We start from the raw sequence: 17,851 nt of genomic DNA on the forward strand, positions 1-17,851 counted from the left end.
TAGTTCCCTGACCAGGGACTGGACCTGGGCCCCTTGCATTGGAAACATAGAATCTTAACCACTGGGCCACCAAGGAAGTCCCCATGTCAATTGCTGTATGGCCCGGGATGACTCACCTTGTGCCAGTGTTATCTCAAAATGCATGTTGTGGGTGAGGGGCCTGGTTTCGAGTGAGTTTTCAGACATTTCCTTTTCTCTAATTAGCAGCTTGCTAATAGGTATATAACTTCTTGCTAAAAACTAGCAAGGGGGCACTCTTTCTGCCCCCTTCTGATGTCTATGTCAGAAACTTTCTTTTATATTTATACAATTTTATTACACAAAAGTTCTGAGCAATCAAGCCTTGTCAGTGGCTCTGGATCGAATTCATCTCCTCCGGAGGCCAAGAATCCTGGCGTCGTTCACAGCTCAAAGAGACAACTTTTCACCCCTTCCTACAGGCTGACCTCCAGGCATGGGCCCACTCCTCCCCAACCCTCCAGACCTTACCTTGACTCCACAGGAATGTGTTTGGCTCTGACTCCATCAGATTGGGAGTTCTGGGGCCTCTATGGGCCCTGCCTTGTCCAGTGTGAAGTAGGTATCTGGGGGGGTGGGGGGCAGAAATGGGAGGCAGGCTTGTTGACTCACCTCCCCCAGCTGCCTGCCCTCCTTCCTCTCCTGGTCATGTACTCTCTGTAGCTCTCATGGGGCTCCAAGGGCCTTCCCATCACGCTGCCAACCCCAAAAGGTATCATCCCTGGACAGGGTGGAGGGCAGAGAGGGCACAGGTGACACAGGCCAGGCCGAGTCTTTATTTGAGTTTGGGCATGATGCGGATGAAGAGGATCATGCTGATGAAGATGAAGCAGACGACGATGAGCATGGCCCAGAGCAGCCAGTTGACTGACTTCTGTGTGTGCTGCTCCAGCCGCTCCGATTCCGTCTTCAGCTTCTCCAGGTTCTGGTCGGCCATCTTGAGCGAGTGTGACAGCGTCTGTGGGTGAGGCAGGGGGAGTGTCAACAGGACTGGGTCCAAGTGTCACCTCTTCCTACTGCACTGGGGTGAATCTGTATCTCTTGGCCCTTCCTAGTGCTGTTTCCTCCTCTGGGAATGCCTTTTTTCACTTCTGCCAAACTCCTATTCATCCAGCTCAGTCCCAGCCACAGGGACCTTCTTCTGGGAAGCCTTCTTTGATGCCCCAAACCAGAGGCTCCAGGGTTCCCAGAGTCCTCATACCTGGTTGTCCTTCTTGATGACACTCTGGGCAGCCAGTGTGTTGGTCTTGAGGCTCCGGGCCAGGCCGAGCATCTCCTCTGCCAGCTTCTCCTGGAGGTTCTGGTGTCGCTGCAGGACGAGGTCTAGCTCGGCTGCTGACTGCTTCTCATCCCTTGGTGTGGGCCCTGACGCCCCACTGACCCCACAGATGGGTAGACCAGTGGGTATGAGATTGGGGTGGGGGAAAGAGGGAAGAGACCAACATGTTTTCAAGGGACCTAGAGGTTACAGTTCCAGCTACTGTGCTGCTTGGGGCTGCTTCTCCTTTTTCGCTTTGGCTTCTGGGAAAAGCATTCTCAGAAGTGGCTGTTCGTTAGTTTTTTTTTTTTAATTTTATTATTATTCTTGGCTTTACCGCTCAGCTTGTAGGGTCTTTTTCTCCAACCAGGGATTGAATCAGGCCCTTGGCAATGAAAGCACACAGTCCTAAGTACTGGACCACTGGGGAATCCCCTGACTGGTGGTTTGAATGCTCATCTTGTGCTTTAGTGGTCCAACCTTTGTCCAACTCCCCTCTCCCTGCAATGCTCCCCAAGGGCTGAAGATACTCACGTTCTCCTCCTCACATCCATTTTGAGCTCTGAAAGCAAAACAAGCCAAGCAGGCAAAAAGGAAGAACTGGTTTGCTGTTTTCCAGCTTCCTGACCATTGCCCAGGATGTGTCTGCTACTCACAATGCCATTTCCCCTCCTGTCTGTCGCACAGCAGCTGCAGAAGTCTTCCTCATCGGGCACCCCCACCCCGGCCCCGGGTCCTCTCTCTAGCCAGCCGTAGTGACTTGGGCTGGGAGTGTCCAACTCTGTTTCCTCTAGGGCCCCTTCCTGACACCCTTCCAGCCTTCCACCTTCAAGTGTGGAAAGGCCCCTGGGCACAGTTTCCCTGGGCTGCGAACACCCTGTGGGAGCCAGGTTAGGCATGAGGGATGTGGGGCACTAAGGATATGTATCTGTCCCAGGCCTTGAGTCCTGTTCTGCTTATGCTGTCTCACCTTCACTAGAGTCCTGTGGGAAAAAAGGAGAGGCACAGAATCACCAACCATGCCATGCCCCCAGACCTGTCCTTTCTGCTTTCAGAAACTCCCCACCCTCAATCAGGACCCTGGACAAGTCCTGTGACCTCTGAGGCTCAGTTTCCTCATCTATAAACTGAAAACAAGGGTTCATATTTTGAAGGGTATTTTTCAGATCCACAGAAAGTGCTCATAGAGGTATCTGTCACCCTATTTCACAGCTGAAAAAAACTCACTGATGTGTGGTGAGGCAGGGCCAAACCTTGCTTCGGGCCAACTCTGGGGCTTTTAAGTGTAGATGTGCCATTTTCGCCTTGTATGGAAACTCTTATTCATCTAGTAAAGCCCTGGCCACGATGCCCGTCTGTTGGGAAGCCTTGTCTGATGGTCCAGGTCCTGTCTGTTGGGTATCCTAGTCCCTGCACCAGACAGTGTTGTTCTGGCCACCTCCATGCACAAATTCTTGTCCCCACCTGAAGTTTTCCGGGGATGAGGGAGGGAGCCCTACCGTGCCTAGCAGCTCACTCCGCATCTCACTCGTGTACCGAGCCCGTGACTGCAGGTGTACTGTCTTCGTAGCGGGGACCCGTTCCCTGGCGGTAGTGGGTACTCGGCCAGGGGCCAGGAACTGGTTGGCTAGTGCCTTCTCTGAGGAGGAGGTCTGCAGAAGCGGGAAGGGAGCAGTCACCAAAGGGGCAGGCCCCAGGTGAGCATGAAGATTGACCAGGCAGAGGGGCCCCTGCTTACCAGTTTCTCTGCCTGCAGCATTCCCTTCAGAAAATCTACCTTCCGAGAATATTCATTGAGCACCTCCGAAGCCGGTTTGCTGGACGGGGAGAAGAGGAAAAGGAAAGCCTACTGTGCCCAGTTGAGGGGAGGTTCTTAGCGGGAACTGGAGACCAGGGTTCTTGGTCTCCAGTAGGAGACTCAATTTTGAACCCCTTGTGGCCGCCTGCACTCACCTCGCCTGTGCTTTCAGCGCCTGCAGCATGTCCTCGAGAGCTCCCACGTACTGGGGACAAAAAGTGGGGTGTCAGCCCAGTCCTCCCGCTAACCCTACATCCTGCTCAGAGAGATCAGAGCCAACAAGGCGCGAGGCCAGGATGGGGGCGGGGTTGAAACAGGAGGAGCCAAGTATCAGGAGGAGGGACCAGCTGAGCCTCAGGGAGAAGGCGGGAGAGCAGCAGGTGGACGTGGCCGGAACCAACCGGAAGGGGCGTGGCCACGCTGGCTGGCGGGGCGGGGGAGTCGGGCCCTGTGGCCTCTAGCTGCGGGGGCCACTCTCCTGGATTCGGGGTTTACGAGGAAACACAGGATTCCCTACCTTTTCTAGACGCCACTCGTCCGGGTCCCGTTTCTCCGCTGCCATCGCCTCGCAGCGGCACAGCAGCCGCACCAGGTTCAGCTCCAGCCTCGACGCTGCCATCACCACCCAGTGGTACTCCGCCCCTTCCGCCGGCGCCATCTTAAGAGATGGCGGAAGTGCCTTCCGTGGCCTCCTTCCGGTCGGAAGTGCCCTGTTTGTTTGCTGTCCATTCTTGTTCTCGTTTAGGGTGGCGGAAGTAATGTCTTGTTTCAATGCGGGACACCATCCCGTCTGCATTTACTCCGGGATGAATCGCTTGCTTATTCTCGCGAGCGTCTTGACCCTTCCGGAAAGGTTGAAAGGATCAAGTCCTTCGGTGCCAGAAGACCCACATGCAAAGCGTGAAGTGCTCATTACTACCCCCCTCAAAATTCCTACCCCTCTCTCCGCTCCTTCCAGAGTTTTTCCCACTCTGAGCCCTTCTGCATCCAGGGAGTCTTCTCTGAATTCACGAGGAGAGGCCCTGACCTGGGACTTCGGAATCCAAGACTTAGGGACTATTATTTCCGGTCCCAGCCCTGACCCTGACTCCACCTCCCGTCGTAGCCTTTTGCGAGTTTAACTTTTTCTGGACCTGTTTCCGCTACTGGGAAACGGTTAGTCTGGCAGTGACATGAGCTAAACCTGGGAGCGTGAGGTGTGGCTGGGTCACCCTCAACGCCCAGACCCCCGTGGACAGAACCCCACCCGCGTCCTCAAGAAGTCAAGGCCCCTTGTTCGAGTCTCCCTCTGTGGGCCCTCCGAGTGAGGACGGGGACATCACAGGGGATGAAGCCTGGCATACATCCCTCAACTATCTCATCCTTCAGGTTACCTGTGTTCAGGTCACATCAGTGGTCTTGGTGCCCTGTAAGTACTGTGGATGAGTCTAAACTCAAACTCAGGTTATTGATGGGGTGGCGGGCCGGAGGGCGGTGCCGGGGAGCGGCTCTAGAGCCAGACAGGGCTTCCCAAGTGGCTCAGTGATAAAGAATCCACCTGTCAGTGCAGGAGGCACAGGAGACGGGGGTTCGACCCCCGGGTCAGGAAGATCCCCTGGGGAAGGAAATAGCAACCCACTCCAGTATGCTTGCCTGGGAAATTCCATGGACAGAGGAGCCTGGTGGGCTACAGTCCATGGGGTGGCAAAGAGTCGGACATGACTGAGCACACATCCACACATGCATGAGCCAGACAGGGCAGGGTCTGAATCCCCGGCCACCCCATCCCAGCTATGTGGCCTTGGCCTAGACCACCAACTCTTCAGCATGCGTCCCTTAAACTCAGGTTTGTCATGGTCTCCTAACTCCCCCACACCTACAAACCCTATCTGCCAACCAGTTACAACTGCCGATCTGGTTGCAACCTGGGAGCTTCTCTGTTGGTGGTGATGGTGGTGGTGCTGTTGCTTCAGGCTCTAGTGGGTCCCCCAGGACCGACTCCCCACCCCCCAAGGCAGATGGCCCCTTCAGCTGACACTTAAGCCCCAGCTGGGGAGGGGCTAGCTGTGACAGGAGGTAGCTCCCAGGACAGCAGGTTCTCCTCACTTCATGTGACTCTGCCATGAGCTGCCTGCTTCCTCAGCTTTCTGGATCAATAAAAAGCACTTCCAGGGATTCCGCTGGTGGTCCGGTCAAGCTTCCACTGCAGGGGGTGTGGGTTTGATCCCTAGTCAGGGAACTAGGCTCCTATAAGCTGCATGGCACAGCCAAAAAATAAGCCCACCTCGCTTACGTGAGATTACAACAGGAGTTGGCTGGAGGAACAATGGAAGTCCTCCCAGACAAAGGGGCTCAATCCTTGCCCTGCACCATTGCCGTTTTTGGCTGAGGCTGCATGTTTGACCCCCACCCGCCAACCTGGAGCCTGTCTGAGTAGGAACTGCACGCAGACGCATCTTAGGCACTTTTTCTTTTATTTCACATGGCCTGTGGGTGTCTCTTGTCCCAGACCTGGCGCCGTGGGTCCAGGTGTTGGGAGAGTGGGCTGAGCCTAAGAGGGGAATCCCCCTCTGCAGATGCCCAGACTCTCACTGTAGATTTGCAGAGACGTACAAGCCCAGGCCTTGCCCTCCCCACCCGAGAACGGTCCTGAGTTGCGGGCTCCTGTTCTGCCACATGGGGCGGGCAGTGCCAAGGTGGTCTTCTCTGTCCGCGGCACAACAGACCGAGGAGTGATGGCCACATTCGAGTATCCCTGGAATAATGTGAGGTCTGTGGCGCCTGGGGTGGAGGCTGCCTACCACCCTGTGTCCTGGCTCTAGCCAACAGTCTTGATCACCACGGAAGACTCCACTGTTCCCTTGAATGGGCCAGACAGCCACTGGCCGGGACACAGTACGGGGCAGTCAGGGGCCACAAGTGTCCAAACCCCTCATGCAGAGTCCTAGCCCTTGGCCCCCTCAGCGTGGGTCTGAGCCTCCGAAGCTTGGCGGCTGTGTGGGCTTGCTCTGAAGACTCACATCCAGGTTATAAGGGAGATGCAGGGCGTTAATATAAAAGTTTGTACATACACATATAAAAACAATTTGGTCTTCTGTTAAGGCTGTTACAGTTTAAACTCATGTAAACCACGCACAAAGAAACAGTGACCTTGAAAACGTACAAAAGGGGAGTTGGGAGATGCCGGGCTGCCCGCCATGATTCGGTGCTCTGATCGGGCGCCTCCGTGTGACGTGGGGGCTCAGCAAGGGTGGCCAGGCCTCAGCCGGCCTCTCCCCGCCTGAACTCACTTGGAGCCAGTGCCCACCTCACGTCACTCTTGGAGCTTTCCACTCTTGATCCTTCTCAGATCGCTGAATGCTGGCTCTGGAGCTCTGGTGCCCAGCTCGGGGACTGGGCCATCCTTGGACGTGTGGATGCTGGCAGCTGAGGGCCCTCAGCCATTGGCCTGGCCCGAGGAAGAGGGCAGGCAGTAGGTTGGGGGATCCGAATACCTCCGCTTGGCCCCAGGCGGCCGGTCATCCTTGTCCAGGGGCTCCTGAGGGCCCTGAGTGGGCAGGTGAGTGCCTGGCGTGATATACACAGAGTGTACCTGGTCTGGGCGGCGGGCCGGTGGCTCTCGGCGCCTCACTGTGGTGGCAGCTTCCTGGGTACCAGGCACTCGGCCAGGGAGATAGGAGGGCAGGCCAGGCGGAAGCTTGATGTTGGCCGTGGGCATGATCGGGGTCCGCCGGGGGGTCTTCACTCTGACCGTCATGAAGGACGACGGCCTTCGTCGAGGAGGGGCGGCCGCCTCAGGGAGGGGGCTCGGGGTGGGTGCGCCGGGGCAGGGGAGAGCAGGCGCGGGGGGCCCTTTTGAGAGACAGATGGCAGGGTTACTGCAGCTTCAGGACCGGAAGATGGACCCTTGCCCGGGGGCCTGCTGGGTGTGGACATGGGAAGGAAAAAAGCAGACGCTACCTTAATACTGACCTTCCGAGGCCCCCCTCCCAGCCCGCTCTTCCAACAGGCTCTCGGTGCTGGCCGATGTCTCTGAGTCCAAGTTCTCCTCGTCGGAGCCCCTCGGGTCCAGCTCTGGCAGCCGATACGTGATGTCCTCCCTGGGGATGAAGGGGTCACAGTGTCCAAGACTGCTCCATAGTGAAGGACTGCCCCGTGGAAAAGTGCCAGGCCAATAGGGGACAGAGTAGGTTACTCTGCTCCTCGATGGGACTCTCTGCCCCCTGGCATCCCAAACCACACCTCACCCCAGATGCCCCGGCTCAGTGAAGTTCATGTGAGCAAAGGGTCAGATTGGAGGGAAACCAGGCATCTGTGACTCAGCTAGTGAGGAGTTTCTGTCTCAGGACCTTAGCACATGCTGTCCCTTCTGTCTGGAGTGCCCCAGCCTATTCCTAAGAACAGGATGCCCAGGTGGCCCGGATTACACCCGATCTCCTGGCATAATTTGTCAACTGCATCTCTGTTCATACTTCCACCCTGACTGGATAATAAACTGCTGGATCACCCTAGCTGAGGTCAACTTTAGGTTCAGGCATCGTCCCTGTGGCCTCTCCTCTCCCCGTGGACCGCCATGATGGCCAAGTGGGGGGTTTAAACAGTCCTAGGCTGTGTTATAGGACAGCAGTGCCCCAAGAGATGGACCTTGGACCTCAGGGCTGAGCCTAGCCCGTCAACCTCCTAACAGCCAGACCCCCTCTAGTGCAGGGGCCAGTGGCCGGAGACCAGACAGGGCAGCTAAGGGTGGTGAGGGATCAGAGAGACACTTGCTTCTCCTCTTTGATGGACTGGATCCGCTCGATTAGGATCTCCTTCTCCCGATCCTCATCGCCACCGGCTGCTTCCTCCTCCTGCAGCACCCCCAGCTCCTCCGGGCCACTGCTGCTGCTCCCCCGGGCCCTGGGGTTCTTAATCTGCAGAAAGATGCAGCGTGTCTGGCCAGCCACTCTGGGTGGGTGGGAGATCAGTGCTTGCAGATGGGGAGAGGGTGGTACGAGCAGCTCTGGGGGAGGTTAGTTCTGACAGGGAAGTCTAGGCTTAGTGAGGCTTCTCTGGGGATCATGCGGGGCCCCAATGGCCAGTACTTGGCTGATTAGTTGTCTTCAGCACGGGCGACCAGCAGGCAATGAAGTTCCTCCAGCATGCACTTTCAGAGGTTAGGACACGCTCGACCTATTCTACGAGGACCCTAGGGGCCGAGAGGAACCCCAGCATGCACCGCGCCGGGAAACGTGTGAGGAGGGTGGACCGTAGGTGTACATACCAGGACCCCCTCATAGGGAGACGAAAACCCCAGTTTGAGAGGCCATGGCTGGGAGAGAGATAAGAGAGGGTAACCACACAGGGCCACGACCAGGGCTTAAGTGTTAGTCATGGGCATAAGGCATGTCTGACTGTGGGGACAAGGACAGGGTCCTCCCACAGGAGCCTGGGACTGGCCCCTTATCCTCCTATCCGCCCCCTCACCCCAAGCCTCTTCAGCTGTGGGTGTTTCCCTATGGGCGGGGCCTAGGGTTGTGGCTGGAGAATGACCAAGAGCCCTACCAAGTAGGTGACAGGTTTCTCCCCCACTGCTGAGAGGAACAGCCGGCCTTGAGGCTGGTCTAGGATGGTGGTCTTTTGGCCGAGGTGAGGAATCGGCCCCTAACCATGCTGCCACGAGGCCCCAGGTCAGGCTGACTGTGGCCAAGGATGTGTGCTGGAAGTGTGCGCTGGGCAGACAAGTGAGACTCCGCCCCTGCCCAAACCCCGCCCCCGCCCAGCTCCGCCCCACCAAAGCCCCGCCCGGCACAGCTCACAGCATTCTGGCGCAGCAGAGAAAGCCTTCGAACGGCCATGCTCTCAGCAGCCTCCAGCTGGTTGATCTCCTCCATCTTCACTTTGTACTTCCTCATCTGTTCTTTGATCAGCATCTCCACGCACCTGTGGAGAAGGCTGCTCAGCCACCGGCCCGGGATGGCCAACGTGAGGGCCCCACATCTAGGGAGATGCTGGCCCAATACGGGCATGGTGGCTGAGGGAGAGACCCAGAGAGCAGGCAGGGCCACAGGCAAGGCTGTGGCTCCCATCGTGGCCCTGGTTCACTCGCTGTGTGATCTCGTGCACCTCACCCCACCTCTCTGAGCCTGAATCCGTCTTAATAAGCCTCCTCCTTTGAAGGAGGAAGTAGAGTACCATGTGAGCCATTTACCCCATGGGCTGTAGGCAGCTGGCGTCAAGGGCTCTAGAAGTCAGTTGTGACCCAAGACACCTCTGCTCAGTGGTCAGGGCCAGCCTGGAATGGTTGCGGGTTGGGGCAATGGTCAACACCAGGGCAGGGAGGGTGGGGCGGGATGGGATGGGGTCAGTTTGGATGGAGAGGCAGTCATGACTCAGGTCTCCTATTGCCACGATCACAGATAAAAACAGTAGCAAGTTACGTGCTGGAACAGGCTGGAAGACAATCTGTCAACACACATGGCTGCCGCGTAGTGTCAGGCCTCAGCGGGCGCTCCCCTCTGCCTGCCAGCTGCTGTTTATGCCTGGGGGAACTCATGGTCAGGCATAGCCCTCAGGCCTGCCTGTGTTGGCCTCGTGACACCACCCTGGGTGACAAGTCCTTACTTTTACAACTTAGCACCTAAACAGTATCTTCTTAGTGATGGATGTCTTCTGAGTCCTTTCTCTTTCATTCATTTTAATTTTTTCTGGCCATACTGTGCAGCATGTGAGATCCTAGTTCCCTGACCAGGGATCAAACCTGAGCCCCTTGTATTGGAAGCTTGGAGTCTTAACCACTGGACTGTCAGGGAAGTCCATCCTCTTGAAGAACTTCCTGAGAATTCTGAAGATCATTTGGTGGGAAGAAGGAACCTTGAGACAATTTCTCCCTTTTGCTGCCAGTTCCCACTGCTCCCAGAAGCTGGGAATGTGGGGTTCACCATCTGTCCCTCACTCTGGACTGGGGATGAGGGATTTCTCCCTGGTTTTTGGGTTTTCACCCTCAAAAAAAAGCTCAGGAGTGATGCTCTTGCCACTGGAGGGGAGATGCTGCCAGACCTCCTCCTGGGTCTGGACGTGTGTCAGCCTCAGGATGCCCCCACAAGGCCCGGTTGCTTCTTGGCCTCGTCTGTCACAAGAGCCCTGTTCGCCCATCACAGCAGCCAGAACACTTTTAGACTTTGTCAGGAGTTTGGGTTTAGTGTGACTGTAGAAAGTCATGACTTTCTACATGACTTCAGAAGAAAAGAAGGAAGGGTAGGGAGAGCGAATGAAGTCCATGTAGGACCCCAGTGTTCAGGACACCTCCTGAGGTGGTGGTGGTGGTGTAGCTGCTAAGTCGTGTCTGACTCTTTGCAACCCCATGGACTGTAGCCCGCCTGGTTCCTCTGTCCATGGCATTTCCCAGGCAAGAATACTGGAGGGGGTTGCCATTTCCTTCTCCAGGGGACCTTCTCCACCCAGGGACCGAACCTGTGTCTCGTGTACTACAGGTGGATTCTGTATCCACTGAGGAATCAGGGAAGTCCTCCTGGGTGTGTGTGTGTGTGTGTGTGTGTGTGTGTGTGTGTGTCTCGTGTACTACAGGTGGATTCTGTATCCACTGAGGAATCAGGGAAGTCCTCCTGGGCGTGTGTGTGTGTGTGTGTGTGTGTGTGTGTGTGTGTGTGTGTGTGTCTCGTGTACTACAGGTGGATTCTGTATCCACTGAGGAATCAGGGAAGTCCTCCTGGGTGTGTGTGACACCTTCTATGTGTCTCGTGTACTACAGGTGGATTCTGTATCCACTGAGGAATCAGGGAAGTCCTCCTGGGTGTGTGTGTGTGTGTGTGCGTGTGTGTGTGTGCGCGCGTGCACGCGCATGTGTGTGCGTGTGCATGTGTGTGTGAGTTTGGCTGCACTATGTCTTAGTTGCAGTACATGGAATCTAGTTCTCTGACCAGGAATCGAACCCGGGGCCCCTGAATTGGGAATACGAAGTCCCCTGGGGTATGTGCTTCTGGGTTTTTCTCTGCGGGCACATTTACATGCTACCGAGGCTAGGCCATCCTAGGATTCTGGAGCGGGCTGTCCTGTTCAGTTGTGGGGTCCCTGGCTGGGTTGCTCTGGGTGTGTGTTGGGGGCGGGGGCTGCTCGGTCCTGGCACTCACGTGGTGATTTTGAGGACATCCTTCATGCTGACCAGGGGGTCTGAGTTGTCGGGGCATCGCAGGAGGCAGGGCGCGAAGATGATGGCCAGCGCACTGGGTGACATGCGGTTCACATCCTCGAGCAGGGCCACCCTGTGTGGCAAGCGGCAGTTAGGGGGTGGCTGCGGGGAGATCCCAAACCAGAGCCCAGAGGCTGGGGAGTCACTGTGGGGAAAGTGCTGCCGCAGGTGGGAGGTGAGAAACGCTGGCTTCTGCAGGGCGGAGAAAAAGGTCCACAAAAAAGCTGGACCCCCCAACACAGGCTCATGCCTTGGCAGGGAGCCACCAGGGCACGCCAGCCCAGAGAATGCTACGGCGGGGCTCTCGCTGGGACCCCACCCCCCAGACAGCCGGCAATTAGGGCACGGGCACTTGCTTGACCAAGTGGAAGATGAGCCGCTCCAGGGAGTTGTGGTTGGCTTCTGGCAGGTGCTCCAGGACAGCATAGATGGCAGCCAGCTGCTCCTGCTTCTCTGGGAGCTCTAGGAGGGTCCCGGGTGTCAGAGACCCGCGGCCCCCGCTCTATGGGCCCCAGGGCGCTTGCAGCCTCCCACTGTGTAGGGCCCGGGGCAGTGTGTGTGGCAAGGAGGCAGGGCCGTAGAGCAGTCCTGGGCCCAGTCAACACCTTGTTTTCTCACCTGGGGAGATGGGGGTCCCTCCTCCCTGACTGGCCGTAGCAGAGGCTCAAGCCTCTGGCCCCTGCCCTCGACCAACTGCCCACCCTCGCCACAGTGGCGGGGACTCACCGACGGCATGGAGGAAATCACCATACTGGGCGAAGGTCATGAGGGGCTCGGGCAGCTCCCGCAGCCACTGCTTGAGCACCCCGGTGATGGCGTGGATGGGGAAGTTCTCCAGTTTGACTGCCATGGGGTCTGCAGGGTGGGCGTACGGGCCAGTGAGCATGAGGAAGGCAGGCGGGCTGAGCCTGGAGCCCCAGGTGGCGCCCTCCTGCCCTTGACACTCACCCGTCTCCGTCCCCTTCCTCCCCCAGTCCCCACCTCCCACATGCGTGCTCAGTTGTTCAGTCGTGTCTGACTGTGACACCATGGACTGTAGCCCACCAGGCTCCTCTGTCCATGGGATTTCCCAGGCAAGCATACTGGAGTGGGTTGTCATTTCCTTCTCCAGGGCATCTTCCTGACCCAGGGATGGAACCCGGGTCTCCTGCACTGGAGGCAGATTCTTTACTGTCTGAGCCACCGGGGAAGCCCACCCACCTCCCCCAGCACCTACCTGTCTGCAGCGCCTGCCGGAGCTCCCTCGTGCGGTTGGCGGCACCTGACTTGCGGTAGAGGCCCTCGGTGTACAAGCCGTGCATCTCCACGTGTTCCAAAAGCTTCTCCAGCACGATGGGCACTGAGACCTTGTCGCTGGTCAGGCTGTCCACGCACACGCCAAAGTGGCCCGACTCAGCGCCTGGTTCGGTCTGTGATGGGCAGTGGGGACGGCTCAGGCCTGGGCTGGCTGCCTTCCCTGTCATCCCCTGGGCCTCCGGCCCTCCCTGCCCCTCATTCTCCCCTGCAGACCTGCCAGAGGTGCTGGGCTGTGGAGGTCCCTTGATGGTCGCTGGCAAGGGGTCTCTAAGTGAAGTGCTGCAGCGCAGCACTGAGGACCCCACCGCCCCTGTGTGCAGGGGAGGGGGTCTCCCTGCCCCTGGTGGCGGGGGAATGGGGCTGGGGTCTGAGATGCACACACAAGCCCGCCCCCAGCTTTGGGGGGGCCCCGGGGGCTGACAGGACCTGCCCCCCGCCGCCAGCTCTGCGCTCCAGCCTGATGGCCAGCCTCTCCCCCACATCTCTCAGGATGGCCTCCCTCGGGTGTTCTGGAAAGTTCCCAGCCTCGGCAGGCTCACCTTCTTCCAGCACATGATGGAGCAGGTCTGAATCTTGTACACACACTTCTTGTGGCAGGTGGTTTTGCACACTAGGAGGTCATGGCGGGGGTGGCGGGAGAGGGTGGTCACCAACAGTGCCTCAGGGACTCGGGGTCCCGCGGCTGCCTGTCCCGGGGTCTCGGGACAATGACAACCACCTGGGCATTTATTATGGACGTGAGGTGGCAGGCTGCTCCTCACACGGGCTGAGGGGAGAGAAAATTACCCTGGCCTGGAAGGAAAGCCAGCCCTGACTGGTTCTGGCAGGAAGACAGATGTGCTAGAGGCCTGTCTGACCCGGCCTGGGTTTCCAGGGGATGGCTGGGTTCCCACTCAGGCTTGGTCACCTCCTGGCTGCCCGACTGGGGGCCAGCTGGGTCATTCTGGGCTGCACTTGTCTCTCAGGGCCCCTGTGGGGACTGGCTTTGCCTGGCACATGAGGAGGGCAACAAAAACAAATATGGCTCAAGCGGACCTGGCTAGGGAGCTGGGGGAGGCCTTGGGGTCAGCTGAGGACTGGCCTCTGGCCCAGCACGACAGTAGCGGTGGGGTATGAATGGGTGAGGCGCGGCCTCACTGCCCTGTGGTGAGGGGCACTGTTCTTTTTTTCTGTGTATTTATTTTTGGCCACATCCTGTGGTTTCTGGAACTTCCCTGACCAGAGATCAAACCTGTGCCCCCTGCATTGGAAAGGCGGAGTCTTAAACAGTGGACCACTGGGGACGTCCGGGGGCGGTGTTCTGAAAAGACTGGCCCTGTAGCTGGGGTGAAGCCCCACAGCGAGGGGCTGGGGATGCAGTCGGGGGTCAGACGGTGTGGGGCGGGTGTCTGGGGGTAGGCCAGGGGGTGCGGCGGGGCAGGGGGCAGGGGAGGCGCACTCACCGCTGCAGAGCAGGGCCTTGTCCATGAGCCAGATGTAGGAGAGGCACTGCTCACAGGACTGGGGGATGCTCACTTGGTAGCTGACGAACACGTGCCCATTGTGCTGCAGGACCTGCGGGGGCGGGGGGGGCCACGTGGGCAGGTGGACCCCCGGAGGCACCGGGGCGCCACTTGGTGGGGACGCCTCCCATGGCATCTCAGGATGGGGATCCCTTAGGGCTGGGTGGGAAAACGCATGCTTCCCTGGGTACGTGCGTGCGTGCACACACACACAGCCCCATGCACGCAAGAACACACATACTCACAGCGCGTTCCTGCTTCCGCTTTTTCTTCTGAGCTTTGCTCTGCTGTGAGAGAGCACAAAGGCCAGGTCTGCGTGGGGCCCCCTGGGGATACTCCCCCTCCCCAGTGACGTGCCGGCCCAGGGACCTTCCCGCACCCAGAGCGGCTGCACCCACCTTGGGAGGCTCGAAGTCGTTCCTGGTGTACCCACGGGTGAACTCGTCCAGCAGTGACTGGAAGAGGTTGAGGACCAGGTTGGTGTCCTTCTCGCCGCGCTCGGCTGCCAGGTTGTTCACGACGATCTGGTAGTTCTCCATGAGGTCCTTGTAGCCCACGTGGATCTCCCCGTTCTGTGGGAAGGCAGGCTGTGACCCTCCCGTAGGACGGACGGATGGCGGCGTCCGGGCTGGGGAGGGGTGAGGGCAGCCTCGGGGCCCCTCCCCGGGGCTGGGCTGCACGTACGGGCAAGGAGTACATGGTCTTGAGGTGGCTCCGGAACTTCTCGGTGGCTTCGATGAATAAGCTTTCAATGGCAGTCTTCTGGGAACGCAGGTCATTCACCTGGAGAGGGAGGGAGAGACCCGCTGACCCCGCGTTGCCTGGAGCCAGGCGTCTGGGTGGTCACCGCTCTGCCCTGTCCCAGGTCCTTCCCTGGCTCCCCTGGGAGCTATTCGGGCCCTCCTGTCAACCCTGGTCTCTCTGGGATCACTTACTGTGGGTGTTGAGCAGCAATCTTGGCTTCCCCAGCTCGGTGCTGGGAACACTTCCCAGTTGTGAGAACCAAAACCATCTGCAGATGTTGCCAAGTGTCCCCTAGGGGCAGACTCAGCTCTGGCTGAGAAACCCTGGTTTAACGGGGCCCTTCCTGCTGCCCGGCACAGGTGCTCACTCCTGGCCACAGCCCAGGCCTGGGGCTGCCTCACATAGCCTGATCATTTCAAGATGCCTCCCCCTTTGATGGGTGTCTTAGCCCTCTACTGTTCCTATCAGCCTGATGGCCCCCTCTGAAGCTCTCAAATGCTGCTCTGTTGGCTGTGGGGCTGCCTGAAACTGAGGTGTGAACACACCTGATTTCACCTTTACTGCACACGTGACTAAGTCAAGTCAATTGCGACCCCATGGACTGTAGCCCGCCAGGCTCCTCTGCCCATGGGATTCTCCAAGCAAGAATACTGGAGTGGGTTGCCACGCCCTCCTCCAAGGGATCTTCCTGACTCAAGTATGCAGCCCTCATCTCTTACACCTCCTGCACTGGCAGGTGGGTTCTTTACCACTAGCGCCACCTGGGAAGCCCCTCTAGTACACAGTAAGTGCTCAATCATTGCCTTGAACTGAATGCATTTTGTAAAAAAAAAAATTTTTTTTTTTTAAATTAATTAATTTGCCTGTGCTGGGTCTTGGGGGCTTCCTAGGTGGCTCAGTGGTAAAGAATCCACCTGCAATTTAGGAGATGTAAGAGAATTGGCTTGGATCCCTGAGTTGGGAAGATCCCTGGGAAAAGGAAATGGCTACCCACTCTTGCCTGGAAAATTCCCTGGACAGAGATTGGTGGGCGACAGTCCACGGGGTTGCAGAGTGTCGCACACAATCGAGCATGCACGCAAGCTGGGTTTTAGTTGTGGCGTGTGGGATCTAGCTCCCTGACCAGGGATTGCACCCGGGCCCCCTGCAGCAGGAGCTCAGTGTCATAATTGCTGGACCACCAGGGAGGTCCCCAAAAGTGTTCTAGATAAAGTAATTTGTGCACAATCAACTGCAGTTGCGTGGTAGGGCGAGGAAAGGCCACAGGGCCTAGGAACAGCCTGGTGGCACTTGTGTGTCTGCTGTTCCACTTAGAAGGTTATTCTGGAGGCCAGTGCTTCCTCACTCGGAGAAAACAGGAAACTGCCCCCAAGGGGCGCCGTGAGACAGCAAACCGAGTGTCTGCAATCGGCAGAGCTCAAGCACTCTGGGCAGGGACTGCAGAAATAGATGCATCTGCCGGGCGCCCAGCCCACGTGACACGCCCGTGTACTCTGGACGACTTCAGCGGGTGAAAGGTGGTGCTAGGTCCCGGAATCAGACGCTTCGGGTATGACTGGCTCCTCACACTCTGTGCAGGCCTTGTAGTAAGGCACACATTTGCCGGTGTGTCAGTATGTGTACAGAACAGGACGACTGCAGGCTACAAGTGATCTCATGGGAATCCTAGCTGGGTTTTGTAGAAAACCAGCAGATGCCAAACACAGACAGAAGCATGTAATCTCCAGAACCTTCTATGTGTTAGAACCACGGACCTGGCCTTTCTGTCCCCACACGATAAGGGCTTTGGTCTGGGGCCGCTCTGCGTGGGGCCCCCGCCCCCAGCGTTCCCAGCCCAGGGCCCCCACCGCCCACCTTGTTGAGCAGGAATTCATCCAGGTACTTGAGCTCATTGGCGTTGGTGATCTGGCGGAACACGGACTCTCGCCACTTCTCTGACACTGTGATTTTGCCAATCTTGAGGTTTCGGTTCTTCTTCCCTTTGCCTCCTGGCTCCTTGGGGTGCTTCTCACCTGTGGCATAAGGGTGCTGGTGGCCGGAGGGGACTGGAGGCGGGGAGGGAAGGGGGCAGGAGAGGCTGGTAGGCGTGGTGGGTTTCTGGGGAGGAAGCGGTCACCAGCATGGGGAACTAGGGCTCCCACGCCCCGCACACTGAGTTCTGTAGCCAAAAAGTGCCTCTGGGGATGGGGACCAGCCTGAAACCGTGTGACCAGGGCTGGCCCACAGCTGACTCAGGTCCCTGCCTGGGACGACCCTCAGTGGACCCAGGGGCTCTGCTCTCCGTCTCTGAATCTGGGAGTCACCAACCTTCTAGATTCTTCTTTGTGGTGGCGGCTTCCAGGATGGCTTGCCCGGGGATGGCGCCCTCTGTCTCTTCTCCACCCTCCGGGCTGAATTTCTTATCCTTGTTCTTGTGAAGGAAAAGTCTCTTAAACGCGGATCTATAGGAGAAAATAGGGGGCTCTGCTTAAGTCTCAGGAAATGAAGGCAGATTTGAGGCCAAAGGAAGGGTCAACCTGCTGTTAATGAGAAATAGCCCTTTCACTGGCTACCACTGGCAGGGGATCCCATTACAAATAAGGTTGGTTTGTGTGAACTGACAGGGGAGTCGGGTGAAGAGATACCGAGCAGATGTCACAGTGTGACCCCATTTTCACGCGTAAAGAAAACTGGGGACTTCCCTGGTGGGCCAGTGGTTACGAATCTGCCTTTAAGTGCGGGGGATGTGGGTTCTGTCCCTGGTTGGGGAACCAAGATCCTGCATGCCTCAGGGCAGCTGAGCCCACTCGCTGCAGCTACAGAGCCCTCATGCTAGGCAGCCCTTGAGCCACAACTAGGGAAGGTCATGTGCCACAGCAAAGAGCCTGCACAGCCAGAGAAAAAGAGAAATCCCCCTCTCCTCCCTCCCCCAAGATATTTTTATAGGCACAAGGTTTCCGTTGGGGGACTCAAAGAATAAACCCAAAATCATATACTGTGGATGCTGGATGTGTGATGGGGTGAATGATGACCACTCGCCAAAGAGCTGTTCATGCGCTAGCCCTCAGGGCTTATGAGCATGACCTCAT

The 17,851-nt window shown here is 57.8% G+C and overlaps 2 protein-coding genes across 2 annotated transcripts in view; both read right to left on the minus strand.

Annotated features, from left to right (window-relative positions):
- Window positions 1-793: 793 nt before the first annotated feature.
- Window positions 794-3,970, minus strand: USE1 (unconventional SNARE in the ER 1). The gene is made up of 8 exons (XM_068980410.1): window positions 3,592-3,970; window positions 3,230-3,279; window positions 3,015-3,093; window positions 2,776-2,928; window positions 2,247-2,259; window positions 1,811-1,838; window positions 1,220-1,394; window positions 794-976 (listed from the first exon to the last, which is right to left on the minus strand). The coding sequence occupies exons 1-8, from the start codon at window positions 3,868-3,870 to the stop codon at window positions 794-796; spliced, it is 960 nt and encodes a 319-aa protein (XP_068836511.1). The 5' UTR covers window positions 3,871-3,970.
- Window positions 3,971-5,529: 1,559 nt separating this feature from the next.
- Window positions 5,530-17,851, minus strand: part of MYO9B (myosin IXB) — an 88,317-nt gene continuing 75,995 nt past the window's right edge. Inside the window, exons 25-40 of the mRNA XM_068981516.1 lie at window positions 17,091-17,224; window positions 16,638-16,828; window positions 14,724-14,822; window positions 14,438-14,611; window positions 14,285-14,326; window positions 13,980-14,091; window positions 13,077-13,147; window positions 12,458-12,650; window positions 11,968-12,096; window positions 11,598-11,703; window positions 11,183-11,314; window positions 8,852-8,975; window positions 8,317-8,364; window positions 7,820-7,966; window positions 7,026-7,149; window positions 5,530-6,905 (exon numbers count right to left, since the gene is read on the minus strand). Coding sequence (XP_068837617.1) covers window positions 6,490-6,905; window positions 7,026-7,149; window positions 7,820-7,966; window positions 8,317-8,364; window positions 8,852-8,975; window positions 11,183-11,314; window positions 11,598-11,703; window positions 11,968-12,096; window positions 12,458-12,650; window positions 13,077-13,147; window positions 13,980-14,091; window positions 14,285-14,326; window positions 14,438-14,611; window positions 14,724-14,822; window positions 16,638-16,828; window positions 17,091-17,224 — 2,242 coding nt within the window. The 3' untranslated portion in view covers window positions 5,530-6,489. The remainder of the gene's footprint in view (window positions 6,906-7,025; window positions 7,150-7,819; window positions 7,967-8,316; window positions 8,365-8,851; window positions 8,976-11,182; window positions 11,315-11,597; window positions 11,704-11,967; window positions 12,097-12,457; window positions 12,651-13,076; window positions 13,148-13,979; window positions 14,092-14,284; window positions 14,327-14,437; window positions 14,612-14,723; window positions 14,823-16,637; window positions 16,829-17,090; window positions 17,225-17,851) is intronic.

The sequence above is a fragment of the Capricornis sumatraensis genome, chromosome 9 (genome assembly GCF_032405125.1).
Source record: "Capricornis sumatraensis isolate serow.1 chromosome 9, serow.2, whole genome shotgun sequence".
In the NCBI taxonomy this organism is placed as follows: Eukaryota; Metazoa; Chordata; class Mammalia; order Artiodactyla; family Bovidae; genus Capricornis; species Capricornis sumatraensis.

Excerpts from the sequence above, each read along its gene's own strand:
- USE1 (XM_068980410.1), bottom strand. The coding sequence starts at position 3,870 with ATGCAGACGGGATGGTGTCCCGCATTGAAACAAGACATTACTTCCGCC. Across the intron at positions 3,280-3,591 it reads ACGAGTGGCGTCTAGAAAAG|TACGTGGGAGCTCTCGAGGA; the intron begins GTAGGGAATCCT and ends TTTTGTCCCCAG. Across the intron at positions 3,094-3,229 it reads GCGCTGAAAGCACAGGCGAG|CAAACCGGCTTCGGAGGTGC; the intron begins GTGAGTGCAGGC and ends CTCCCCGTCCAG.